Source organism: Lolium rigidum, chromosome 2 (assembly GCF_022539505.1).
Source record: "Lolium rigidum isolate FL_2022 chromosome 2, APGP_CSIRO_Lrig_0.1, whole genome shotgun sequence".
NCBI lineage: Eukaryota > Viridiplantae > Streptophyta > Magnoliopsida > Poales > Poaceae > Lolium > Lolium rigidum.
In genome coordinates this window covers 57,509,820-57,524,020 of record NC_061509.1, presented here as the reverse complement: position 1 = coordinate 57,524,020, position 14,201 = coordinate 57,509,820, and the positions used below count along the sequence as shown (strand labels likewise).

The following is a 14,201-nucleotide window of genomic DNA, read 5'->3' as shown; positions in this document are numbered from 1 at the left end:
GTTTGCCGAAAACAAGCTAAATTTGTCGTCTTCCAAATGGTCCGGAACAACCAAGCTAACTCCAACAGCTATCATCAACTCTCTACTATTCCATGGAAGGAAAACTCCAGGTTCCAGATGATAGGCAGGCACACCGCTGATCAGGGGTGGACCCATGTATAGCTGAGTGGAGGCAGTGGCCCCCACTAAATTTTTGAAATTCCCGTGTTATTTGTTTGCATTTGAAGGAAAAGTTGCAAAAAATGGAATTTGCACTAGAACTGCCCCCACTCAGCTGAATTGCCCCCAGTGAACATTTGGTCTGGGTCCGCCCCTGCCGCTGATTCTAGAAGATCAGCTTACCAGATTCCACAGATACTACTTATTTAGCAACAGAAAACTACTAATGTCTTCTAGAGTTTATTATTGTTTGTTTGTAAGTTTACTCATTGGTCGGCCTCTCAAAGGCCTAAGCTGCTGACCGGGTTAGAAAGAACAAAAGAGGATATGTGATGGGATTGCTGTACCAGAAGTTGTCGCTGAGAAATGGACTCAAGGATTTTTTTTTTTTCACCCTTGCAAATCAGTAAATGTGCCAAATTATTATTAGTAACAGATGTATGTGCCAACAAAAAGGTGGAGCACGCGTGCCAAAACACATAGATCCAGCATGACCATATGGAACAAGCTAGCAACTATAGGTGCTGAATTTGACAAGCTGGAATGGTTGAAAAGGAGGTCTCATCTCATGAAGCTACAAGGTGCAAATGAAAATGGCAAAATGTGCAATGGCAGCAATGCAGGACCGTTTGATAAAAAAAAGGAGCTTATTATACACTATGACAGCATCCAGTGATATCAACAGTTAATATTGGGCAAGAGTCAATAAAATGCCTCCACTATTCTAACTAGTAGTAATAATTGATAGACAGCTCATACACAATCTTCTCATGCATACTTACGTTCCGAACCATGTTCCAATGTCATGCATGAAAGGTCGCATCTACAAAACTTTTTGTTATCAGTTATTTGCATGTTGAAACAGAATCAAAATGAAATATCTCCAAATAGAATTTGATTATTAAGTGTTTATCTCTTACTGGACAAAATGCTCAGGATTTCAGAATGCATGCTGCCACAGCCTGACACATAAAAAGGACACAAACTTGAATAAATACTTGGAATTATAGATAAGAAAATCAGCACCTAGTAAAACAGGGAAGCTTTAATTATCAAGAAGAAGTGAAGGTGCATGCCCGCAGATTCCAAAAATCCCACAGATAATGAGAATACTAATATAACAACAGAGGTTGATTTTGCAAACACCAATCAAATCAACATATCACTAACCAGAGCTCTCAAGCATTATGGTAGATCAATCAACAACCATATATGAAAACACTGGATTTTGTAGATAACAAGAAGATATAATTTTGGTGCCATCTCATAAGTTAACAAATAGCATAACAAAGTATTGAGTTGTGAAGCACATAAGTTCAGAAGGCCAGAAACTATGGAATCAAAGCATAAGGAGACTTTCATATCATCTTCATGGCGATAATTAAAATCTTATTTCATGGGAAAATGTATTGAGTTTTGCACCCAAATCTGCAATGGCCATTTGAGAACATAAAGATATAGTGTGCAGATATGCTACTCATTGAAACTTGAAAGCATTTGCAGAATGCCCATATCTGGGATCTCACTCTCTTACTTCCAATATGTGTTTCAATATGACCTGAGGATGGACAAGATAGCAGTGCGATGCTTTCTTCTCCACTGGATGTTGTCATGAACATATATATACCAGAAATCATAAATCAGTTTATCGGTTTCATCCTGGATTACCAACACAAAACCAACATGTAACTAAGGTACTAAGCAAACATCCACCACTCTGTTAGGCCAAGAATACCGAATCAGGAATTGTCAGGCTAATACGCAGAGTGAAATTTGATGTGCCATACGCAGCTACCAGTTTCCATGCCAGTTCTTGGTTCATGCAAACATGAGTCTAGCAGGCACCTCCCCTCTACAAGCGGTTGCATAGTCTTCAGGGAGATGTGGTGCGGCTTCCTTGTGAGGGAATATGTACCTCTCCATGAATACCTTCTCGGTGACCTTGACTATTGCATAGTAGCTCGGGTCACGCTTGAGCAGTCCATTTTCCTTGAGAAACTTCACAGCATAAAAGCGGGGTCTCTGCCGGCCCTCCAAGCTATAAGAGAGCAATGCCGGGCGACGAGCAATGTAGGCTGGTTCCAACCCCACCTCAGAGATGAGGAATTCTGACCTCCTCCGCAGCATGTCCTTAGATCTCGCCAGCATCGCTGGAAGAGCAGAAACAGCAGTGCCCACCTCAGCATCCGACCACCTGAATGTGTTCTTCAAGTACTCCATTTTGGCCGTGATCTTCTCCTCGCCAAGGAATGCAACAGCCTTCAGCACGTGCCTGAACATCACCGACCCACGGTGCGCACCAAGCTCTTGGGTGCGCTCCACCATCGCTTGGACGCGCTCTGGGTTCATTTTGAACAGCCATGGGGAAGAGAGGCACAACTTGGAAATATCACAATCACCTAGCCCGCACTCCCGCAGGAACGCGACATTGGGCTTGACCACCTTCTCAAGGCTGCTTCCGAGGAGGCTGGAGCTTCGCTTGAGAAACAGGACGAGGTTCTCGGTGGAGCCGAAGAGCGACAGGTAGTATGGTAGATTGGAGACGGCGGATCTAGAACGGAAGATGGAGAGGCCGAGCGAGACGAAGCGCGCGATCTCAGCATGTGAGAGGCCGTGGCTAGTGAGCCGGAAGACGACGGGGGCCAGGGTTCTCTCTACACTGGCGCAGAGGAAGTGCGGGTCTTTGGCGACGAGGGCGGCGACGTCTGCGCTGGAGAGGCCGACGCCGTCGAGGAAGGCAAGGACAGCGTCGGGATTGGCGGGGGATTTGAGGTGGGAGAGCTTCGCGGAGGCCTTGAGAGCTTGCGCTCGGGTGAGGCCGCAGGTGGTGACAAGGTAATCCTCGACGGCGAAGCTAGGTTTTGGGCTAATGAGGGGGGCCTCGGCGGAGAGGAAGCGCTGGATAGAGGAGACGGGGCAGGCGGAGGATGGAGAGAGGAGACGGCTGAGCATGGTGCTTCGGAGGCGGAACATGGCGGCGCGGCGGCGCCGGTGGCAGCGGAAAGATTCCGGCGGTCTATCTACTGGTCCAACGGAGGCAGGTGCGACTGGACCTTCCGGGCCGGGCCATGTTTGTCATTTCTCCGATATGTTACAGCCTACTGTAGAAGAATTTACATACTTCTCTAAAAAAGAAGAAGAATTTACATACAATTTCAAAATTGGAAATTTTACTCTCACTCCATAATAAGCATCAGGGTCAAAATAGCTCTCCTTAATATGAGTAGGAAGGAGTACTAAGAAAACTAGTGGAATGCCCGTGCTTCGCTACGGCTCCCTACCTTATGCCAGTCACAATATTACATGGATCTCTACTTTATGTAGTTTCACAAATATTACAAGTGTAAATGATGCGCAAAAACATTTAAGTATATAAAAATAACCACATAATATTTCAAATATCATAAGATCATATCACATAATTTAGTGTAATAATTATAAAAGGCAACGAGACCGACATATTATTTCTTATATTATTTATTAAATCCATGCTCTCTTGATCGTGAATAATATATGCTCGCACAACATCCTGTATGTTATTTTCAATGTCATTAGCAAGGTACTTGAGTATGTGTATCAAAAATCTCTTTGTCAACTCGTAGCCATCCTGCACAATCAATCTATCGAGTTAGCATGAAGTTTTATTTTCATAAAAATATAAGAATGTGAACATAAAGTACTCCCGGTGCAAATTGGATGAACAAATCATTTATCGCATGAAAGCATAAAAGAAAATACTAAGTAACCAAACAATTTTTTTGCAAATAAATGGAAAATATTATTATCTCTTGGTCATTAGGATGATAATACTTTTTTTGTAATGATAACCACAGAAAACCACATGTCAGTGCTTCTTGGTATTGGAGTACTGAGAAAAGTCGGACAATCCAGCTTTCTTCCTCACCCAAATTTCCTCAACTTTAATTTTAAAATAACAAACTTTTCTCAATTTCACATTCTCCCGACACCACCGCATGGGTTACTCATGCCGCATGTGGCCACACACGCCGCCAAGGTCACTCGCTGTTTGGCGCCCGTCCACGGCTAGCTCTCTCACGTCCATCCCATCCTCCGGCGCCGAGCCACTCACCGTCGGCCTCCACACCCCCCGGCGCATGGTTTCGGCTGCCGGCCTCCCTGCCATTCGGCGGACGGTGTGGTGACCCAGCATACCACTGCATGGTGTAGTATGCAAGTCTGATATAACACCAATGAAACACCGTTCCACTAGTATTATATCGCTCAGAGTGGTACAACAGAAACATATGCGGGTCCAAGGCATGTCTATAGAATTACAACTCCGACTCTATTACGAGAAGATCAGCACATGACCTCCTACTTTACAATGAGGTAAATCTGCAAATAAACTCCAGAAGAACGACTCGTAGTCCAAGCCTATCACGAACTCTATTTGTAGAGTATTTAACTAGCTATAGAGGCTAAGAATAGATTCTAGCTAAATAGGAGCTAGGTTTAGGAAGCTAATTCCTTTCTATTGCTAATCTAGGTTTTCTCCTTGTTGAATGTGGTATTTGACTCTCCCGACATGGTCCTGTCTCTTGAAGTAGTTGTTGACTCCTCGGTCTTCGAGTTGACTCGTAGATCCTCCTTCGATGCCTCCATATCTAAGCGGGGGATTTAAGAGTGGGATGAGTACGAGCGTACTCAACAAGTTCATTTTAGGAAAGAGGTGTTTAATGCACTAGCTACGGCCATAGACCGGAAAGTCATAGGCAATGCAAGTTTTTGTAATCATTTCTTCAAAAGGTTGCTTTTATTCGGAAGAGCTATGTCCGTCGGCCTTCACCGGTTGACTAGAACTTCATGGAGTTCCTTTCCGACGGCGTTCGCGAGTTCCAAAACCCGGAACGGGAGTGGCTGGTCACGATTCGTTACACTCTGCAGAGGTGTGTTGCTTTACCCATAAGAGATCTTAACCTTGGTGCCAACCGGGCGCGCAACCCGTCCACACTTCCTTTGGTGTGAGGCCCGGTATAAGGTCCTAGTCAATCATGTTCCTCCGCTACCTCGAACACCCACCCTTTGTTGCATACCCCGACCACGGGTCCTCGTCGGTCCCATTATTCCCACTCACGGGTGGACCCCGACCACGACAACGGTTTGGGATCGAACCAAACTCCTTCGCCGGTAGCTGCAACCCATCATAGACCGCAATACCGTGGGGAACTTAAGGCTTCCCCGGCCTACCGCTTGTTCTTCGAGCGACAAGTGTCTACGGACTATGCCGTGGGGACTTAAGGCTTCCCGACCTACCGCTTGCCACCGACGAAACAAGTGTCTACGGTAAAGCGCATCCGTTGATGAACGAGAGGTGGAAACACTTTTGACTACTCCGTCCCATTCCGGATCTTATGGTTAACACGGGTATTACGGCACAAGAATCATCTGGACGACATTTGTTGTTTAATCCTAGATGGATATAAACCCTTGCAATGGAACCTCCACCATATCAACACAATCCATGGTTCCATTGCCCACCACATAGTCATATTCATAGTTATGAAAATAGTGGTTTTTGCTTTTTATGCAATAGTGATAAACATAGTACTTTGCAAGTAATTTGGTAAAAATACTCAAATGACATGAGCAAGCGATGAACTTGCCTTTCTTGACTGCAAGATTATGCAGTCAAGGTCTTCGGTGCGCAATAACTCCAAATTCTGAAATAGCATCATCGTCCGTAAGGACGATGTTTAAAAGATTGGAAAATATGCAATAATGCATAAGTATGAGATGCAATCGCTCTAAGCGTGACCTAACCCCGATGACTTAGGATTAGTGGGTGGTAATGATTATTTCGGGGTGTGTTGCACTTTTAGAGTGATTTACAAACAAGGTTCTTATTCGGGTTAGTGTTGGTTTAGAATCATAAGCAAGTGGTAAAATGCATAGTAACAATCATACACATCAAGGAAAAATGGTGGTATAATAAGTAAAGAGCAGTTGTCAATTTTAAGTCTTATAGTTCATGGTTGATGGTTACTTATTATATAGTTCAAAAGAATAACTTTTGAAGAACATGTTCTTTAATAAAGAACAAGTATGATAATTAGGTTTGTGGGATTCTATGGTGTACTATGGTTTCAATTAGTTTCTAGAGTAGATATTAGATGGATCCTAACAAGGTTGGATTCATTGACATCTAGGGTTTGTAAGGTTGAGTTTAGCCTAGGTATCCTAAGCACTTATTCATACAAGGTTGCTATCAAGATTGGTTCATCTCATTGGTGATAGCTAGCTAGGGTTTATAGGTCCTTATAAGCGAGGGTTGATGATGATTCTTTATTTACTTCAAAAGAATAACTTTTGAAGAACATACTTCTTAAATAATAAGGAGTATATCAATTAGGGTTGCGGTGGTTTAGGTTTTACTATTGGTTCTATTAAGTAAGAAATAATTGACTCCTAAATAGGATGGTGGATAAGTATCCAACACTAGTAGGGTTTAGTGGAATATGGTTAGGTAATGCTCAAGAGTTGGTATAGTTGTTCATGAGGTTCATCACATTGGTGTGATGCTATATAGGTATGAGTAAGGTTGACAATCTTTATGCTAGGAACTAGGGTTTAGACTTAATTGACCCTATTTGATTATCTAGGTTTGATGGGTATGTATAAATGGAATACTAATTTTGTAGTGATAGGGTTCTACATTTTAAGTGGACATGGATATGTCTTTAGTTGCTAATTATGGTTCTATGATTTGGAAGAAAATATCATGATCTCATGATCCAACCTAGGGTTTAGGTTAGAAGCAAATTTAGGTTCACAAGAATTAGTGGAGCTAAGGTTCCTAAATGGAATTAGTGTTTTAGGAATCTCATGAGATGATAGGGTTGTAATATCATTCAATATGGAATTAGGGTTTACCATATACCATAAAGTTCTATGATTACTAACTTCATTATCAAGTTTAAGTTATTAATAACTTTGAATTAGAAATAATATTGGATTGGACATTTTATTGTTTTTTTTAAAGAATTAATAATTAAGGTAATTATTAATTAGGGTTTAAATCCTTCTAATAAGGATTTAATAATATATTAAATAAATAAAATTAATTTTAATGTTTTCTTTATTTATTTACTGGTTTTTATTTAATTTGGAAAGTTGTCCTAATTAATGAATTTTTAATTCAATTAAGAATAAAAGAAAAGACTTAATTAATAAGTATTAAATAATTAAATTTTTATTAAAAATAAAAATTTCATATTATATTTTTATTGGATAGATCTTATTTTTAGGAACATTTTGATATCTCATTTGTATTTTTCTGAGTTAAAATGAATTTTCTATGATTTTGCAAAGTTTAAATTATTTTCTGGATTTTCAGTCAAATGAAAATAAAACTAAACGTACCGGTTCATATCTGTCTACAGGGGCTGACTGGTGGGGTCATTGACCAGGTCAGTTGCCACTCAGGCAACGACCGGTCAAAGAACGCGAAAGGGCCCCACCGGCCACGTCGGCCTTGCCGGCGGCTCAACGCCGGCGGGCAGGAGATAACGGCGCCGCCGTTTTAAGGCTCCCCGGGACGCGCGGATAGGCTTTTCCAAACCCCCTCTACACGTGGACTACCGTGGTGGTGGTGGTTTTCCGAATGGACCAACGGAGCATTGCCGGAAAACCAACCCGCGGCGGAGCAACTCCGGTGAGGTTCCGAACTAGAGTTACCGGCGCTCCTAGGACAAAATAAGAGGTGCTGGAGATGCGGGGGCTCACCCCGATTCTTCCTAGAGGGTCGCCGGAGTCGATTGGAGACGAGGTCGACGGCGATTTCCATTTTCCGGCGGATTGCCGGCGGAAGGGAATAGAGGATTGGTGGCTTCTGGGATCCCCTCTTCCCGATTCCTACCACCAGGATGCTCACCAGACTCGGGCGCATCTCCACGACTGTGCGCCGGACCGTGGGGTGGCTTCTACCGCCAGATTCGTCCTCGACACCGGCGAACATTCACAGAGAGTTGTGAGAGATGGAGAGGTCCGGGAAGGTAGTGAGAAGAGGGCGATGAACTAGGGCAGCACGGCGGTTCTCCCGACGGTTTTATAGCACCTGGAGGTAGACGGGAACGACGACACGACTGTGATGGCCGGCGGAGATACACGGCCATGTCGGTGTGGGTTTTGGGCGCGAATCTTGGCGCATCTACTGGCAATGGATGCCAATGGCATTCACCTCGGCTCTGGAATGGTTGCTGGCGTCCGGGGCTTGCCCTTATCGACGACGAGGACGTGGCCGGCGAACTCAATCACGTCTTCGCCGTGTCGACCATGCGTAGGAAGAAGACGACGTCCCCCCTGTGAATCGATACGGTGGGCTGCTCTGGGTCCTGGCTGTTGGGCTGGTCTTGGGCTCCGGCTTGGGCCAGTGTTAGGCTTCTCCACGGGCTTCATGGCCAGGTAAGTCCCTTTCCCATTTTTTTCTATTTCTGTTTTTCATTTTCTGGTTTACTTTTCTATTTTGAAGTCTAGTTTTAATTCAGATTTGAATTCTAGTATTTCTTGCAGGTTTTTATTATGTTAATTCATTAAGATGTAGTGAAATGACTATTACACCACTCTTCTATTTGAACATGTATTTTATATTGGATTATATTACATACTTGTGAATTATTCAAAATAGCAAATAGGCATGAATTGATATCCTCATTTTAATTGCCTTTTTATTATGAATCAAATCCTTTGGAAGGACTAGAGTTGATACTTTGAACTCAAAGTATTTGAGAGATTGTTAATATTAGGACTTGTTATCTTGTTTGAGAAGTTGATTGTTCACATATGATTTTATGTGAGCACCAACCAATTAGGGTTTATGATTTCTATTACAATCCCCCGTAAAGTTGACACTGTTATTATCTTTGAAATTACCTAAGATAGGTATTGTCTCCCTCCAGGTTTGGTGTTGGTTTATGAGAGTAAGTGGTTGATCACCATACATGGTTTTAATTATAGGATTTAGCACTAGGGTCTCTTATGTTCAATAGTTGAAACATAAGATTTCACTAGTGAACAATTCTAGGTTTCTAATTATATTCACCTAATGGCACATGGTTTTAAACTCAATTGTAAACTAGGTTTATATTTGTGATCACCCAAATGATGCACCAACTAGGGTTCATTCTCCCCTATCATGATAAGGTGGTTACTTGCTTAATTGTTTCGTTCTCCTTTAATTGCTGAGGAATTGAGAATTAGTGTTTGTCTTATACCAATAGACTTCTATTATATCCTTAATCTATTGTTAAATTAACTAAATTGGTTATAGTTCTTTTTATAGTTAACTTTGGTCCTATGGATGTATGGTTTCTCACCATATTAAGTATAGAGTTTAACTCTAAGGTTTTTTTTTGGGTCCTTTAATTTAGGAATAAATGGAATATAGATGTGCTAGAGTTCTACTTATGATCTCTAAGTGATCACAAGTTGAGGTTAGGGTTTTAGCCTAGGTTTACTTATTATTGATCTCCTTATAATTTCATGTGGCTAATGATATCTCGCTAATCCTGTTAGGGTTTAACTTATCCTCACATGCTTCAAGAGTACTATCATGGTTAGACATGATCCACTTGTTCTTAACATCTCTACCTCAAGTTCTTAGGGTTTATGATCATCATTCAATTTATAATGACCAAGGTCTGGCTTCCTAAGTTACCTCTCAAGAATCGGGTTTCTCACTCCCAAGATTAAGTATTGTCTTGATTAACTAAGTATATCACTTCTAATTTATCTTCTTGAATGGGACTACTATGGTTGCCTCTTAAGTTTATATCCCAGGAGAATGCCTGAGATATTATGTTAGGGTTCTACTTAACTAATGATGATATAATCATCAGGTATATGGATAGTTCTCTCCCTCACATTCAAGTGTTGCCTCAACTACTTGAGTGTAACACCATAGCTTGAGTTCCCTTACAATGGAATCGTTATTCTAAGGTTTATGGTGTACTCACAATATCTCAATAGGTATTAAGTCTAAAACCCCACTTGGCTATCTTGAGTTGAATTAATCTCCTCCTTACTTTATCAATTCATGGATATGGTATTATTCTATTTGATATTAGGTTATCTCACCACTCTAAATGGAAATGGTTTACAACTTAATACTTTGGTTCAATGGTTGTCCTTTATTCATTAATTGGTAAAGCTAGAGTTGGTAGGAATGGTCTCTCTCAATTAGGAATTACTGGAATAATATTCCAAGGTTATGTTCTTAAGATAATGTTTTGTTTACATGGATGTATATCCAGGTTTGAGCTCAAGGTTTTGTCATTGCTTCTCTAATGAATAATATAGAACTCTCATCTCTCTAGGTTTGATGTATAATAATATGTAATATAGAAGAATATATATTCCTAGGGTTGATCTCCTTGTTATAATTCCAATGTTGAAGTGGAATGAATACCATGAGGTTTCATGGTAGGATCATGGATTAGTTTTAAGACATGGAGAAGATAAGTCAAGAATGGTTTCTCCACTTCTTGTTACTTGACTTCCAATTAAATGGAGGTTCATATGTTATGACAAGGATTACCATATTATAATCTTTTATAGGGTCAAGCAATTTATCAATGAGTAAAGTGTTGTTGTGTTAATTATTAGTTCCATTTGATCTAACCCCTTAGATCAAATCATCTCTACCCAAGACAAGGTTTTATCAAAGTCACATTGAGGTTTATAGCGCTTGACTTGATGAGTTACTTCAATTCCACCAAGGTCAAGTGAAACTTCGATTCATTGTGACTTGTTTTACTTTAAAGCGCGAAAATTCCCGGATTTTCTATGCATGAATGCAATGCACACATCCGTTTCCCCTATATTTGTAACCCCAATACACGGGATATTACGAGTCTCTACCCCTTAAACTAAACTTCGTCCTCGAAGTTTGATCTCTCTCACGTTTCCGGAGTGTGGATCTGACTTGTGCAGACTACGACTTTTCTGGAACTCCGTATTGATCTTACTGGATATAATTGAATATATATCTCTTGTCCAGATTCTTCCTGGAATCCAAGAGTGTCTGTCTCTGAGCACTAGTTTCTTACTCCAGTTTTATGATTTCTTCCTGGTATCTAATAATACTTGTCTCTGAACCATGGCTCTTACTTTGATTCATTGATTTCTTCCAACTATTATAATCTTGTTTCCTTTCTCATTGAATATTCAATGATTAGGACTTCTTCTGGTCCTGACAGTCTTAAGTGAGGACTAATTGGATAACAATCTCCTATTTAAAAAAAATAGGTCTTTGTTTTCCCTTACTACCAAAAGTGCAATAATGGTACTTAGTAAGGTACTTACCATAGAATGGTCTTATGTATTTATTTCACTAAACATGGTTTAGACTCATTTAGTCTATCCAATCATGGATTATGGTTGGTACCTAAAACTATTTTGGGTTCTTTAGGTTCCATGAAAGGAATCTTTCAATTAGCATTTAGTTTAGGTATGGTCAATCTTGTTCGGTCTTTGGCCCTTTTGAGCTGTATTTGGTCTACGGAATTTTCTTCGTCCAACTTCTTTATGCTTATCTTCCTTGAACTTTTGCACTTCTGAGTAAGTACTACTCACTTTCTCAAGTTATAGTCCAATTCTTACTTCCTCGAGGTATAAACCTCGGCTCACGGTCCGACATCCTTCTAAAAGTAGTGTTCAACACCCTTATGAAAATAAGGTTGAACTTCCTCTCAGTTCAGACCTTCTTCTACTATTTTGCTCAAAGTATTGAGTTATTGTACATCCAACTCAATCTTTACTCTACCCCTTGGAGTTTTCTTATGATTTCAACTCCTTTTCTTCCAACCATTGGACTTATGGTTAGAATATTGGTCTAGGTCTAGTTTATGGGTTGTACTCTTCTAAGGTCTTGCGAAGAATATCTGTGGTGTATCCACTCAATTGTGGACATCCCCTGTGAATCCTTCGGCTAAATGATTATAGGTCATAGTTATTTGGCTGACAAAATATTATTTGTTCACTACTTCTTGGTACGAATAATCCAATTATGGACTACTTGATACCAATTGTGGCTATTTGTTATCTAAAAATGGATTCTATTATAGGTTCTGATTAACTGGACGAGACATCCTCTACTTTATCTCGCAGTATTGATCTTATACCAATTGTGGTATTCTGATATCAACTATGGTCTTCTTATATCTGTTATGGTTTCATAAGTCATCTTCCTTTTTCGAGGATTTATTTTTGCAAGAAAACCACTAGCTGACACTATGAATATAGTATTCTAAGTGATTTCACATGCATTCCCTCTTCCATAATAATTATGGATCTGCTTCAGCTTCACCATAATCACCAGATTTCTCACCTTCATGCTTCTTATGTACTAAAGTACTCCTCTGTTGAGGTAAAGCATGAGTTTTGGATTAGTACTTCCTTCAGAGTATTGTGGTTACTTCCCACAATTTTGTTTCCATTTAATGATGATCCTTCATCTTGTCTTCAGAATCTTCACGATTCGTCACTTCCTCACACGAATACCATTACCCTCTAGATCTATAGCACCAAGTAAGAACTTGATATTGCAACATGCATTTGCATATCAAAGTCAAACTTCATGTATGGATCTAGTCAATCAATGAAAATCCAATAAAATCCAAGAAGATTCAGCTTTGTGCTTATAATACACACCAGTATAAGCCTGAATATAATAGTTGAGTAAGACATCTCTAAACATCAGGCTCTGATGTGTAGTATATAACACCACATAATATAGGTTTATATCGTGATACTTAGCACGAATGTATATGGCATTCTACTATTTGTCTCAACATTTACCTTAATTGCACAATTGCAATGAGATAAACTTGAAACAAAGTGGTTTAGGATAGTTAAGGTTAACCTAATTTTCTTTGGAAGTACTACTTAACTTCCATTTTGTTGAAGACTATCTCACATGATATGTCTAGGTTCTAACATTGCTACTCTAAACACTTAGCTATGGAAGTATAGCTCTTATACTTCCATGTGTTTCTACCATAAGACTATGGTCATGATGTGCTTGGCACACTTCCCATGGTTTTGGAACACAATTCTTGCACTTTTGTTGAACAACTAGCTTCTTATTGTTCTCCTACTAACTATTTATGGTGTTGTACTTCATCACATAATGATTCTCAGGTGAATCATATATGATTACCATCACTATCATGTAATTAAACAAATTTTATTCCTATCACTCTTCCTTACCTCCCATGATTGACTCATCATGGTCTATACTATCTCATATAGCTTATATTTATTACTTACTATCAGTTGTTTTACAAGTTTGGATAGATTTTCCTTACCCATTATTTGTCTTGGTATACACCTTCTAATAGGGTATTACACATATCTTCATTACTTGATATCATTCCTATTACAGTGTCCGGATAACTCTTACTTAACTATAACAAGTGTTGGTACACATCTTCCAATAGGATATCTTCCTTATGGTTGTATCCTCTCTTTGGACTACCAGGTATTGTATACCAACTGGGGTCTACTCATCTATTGTTTAAGGACTTCATGGTCTACTATATGTTTGGGATTAGTTACTAACTTTGGAAGGATAGGTAAGAAATGTTGACTCAAGTGTGTCAGGATTATTCTCAAGTGAATATCCATCTCAAGTCATTAGAAGTATTTGGTTTAGCATAGTTGACTTAGCTAATACAACTTCCTATAGACACTACCAATCCTATAGGTCTCCTTTAAAGGGTTTTAATCCTAAGGTCAAAGCATTTGCTCTGATACCAAGCTGTGGTGACCCAGACATACCACTCGCATGGTGTAGTATGCAAGTCCGATATAACACCAATGAAACACCGTTCCACTAGTATTATATCGCTCGAGTGGTACAACAGAAACATATGCGGGTCCAAGGCATGTCTATAGAATTACAACTCCGACTCTATTACAGAAGATCAGCACAGCCTCCTACTTTACAATGAGGTAAATCTGCAAATAAGCTCCAGAAGAACGACTCGTAGCCTAAGCCTATCACGAACTCTATTTGTAGAGTATTT

General features: G+C 40.0%; 1 protein-coding gene across 1 annotated transcript; it reads right to left on the bottom strand.

The window, feature by feature from the left end:
* Positions 1–1,617: 1,617 nt before the first annotated feature.
* On the bottom strand, positions 1,618–3,132 carry LOC124686526. Its single transcript, XM_047220457.1, has one exon. The coding sequence runs from the start codon at positions 3,130–3,132 to the stop codon at positions 1,978–1,980; it is 1,155 nt and encodes a 384-aa protein (XP_047076413.1). The 3' UTR covers positions 1,618–1,977.
* Between the last annotated feature and the right edge of the window lie 11,069 nt (positions 3,133–14,201).

Bases quoted from the DNA above. Each gene is read 5' to 3' on its own strand.
- LOC124686526 (XM_047220457.1), bottom strand. From the start codon at position 3,132: ATGTTCCGCCTCCGAAGCACCATGCTCAGCCGTCTCCTCTCTCCATCC.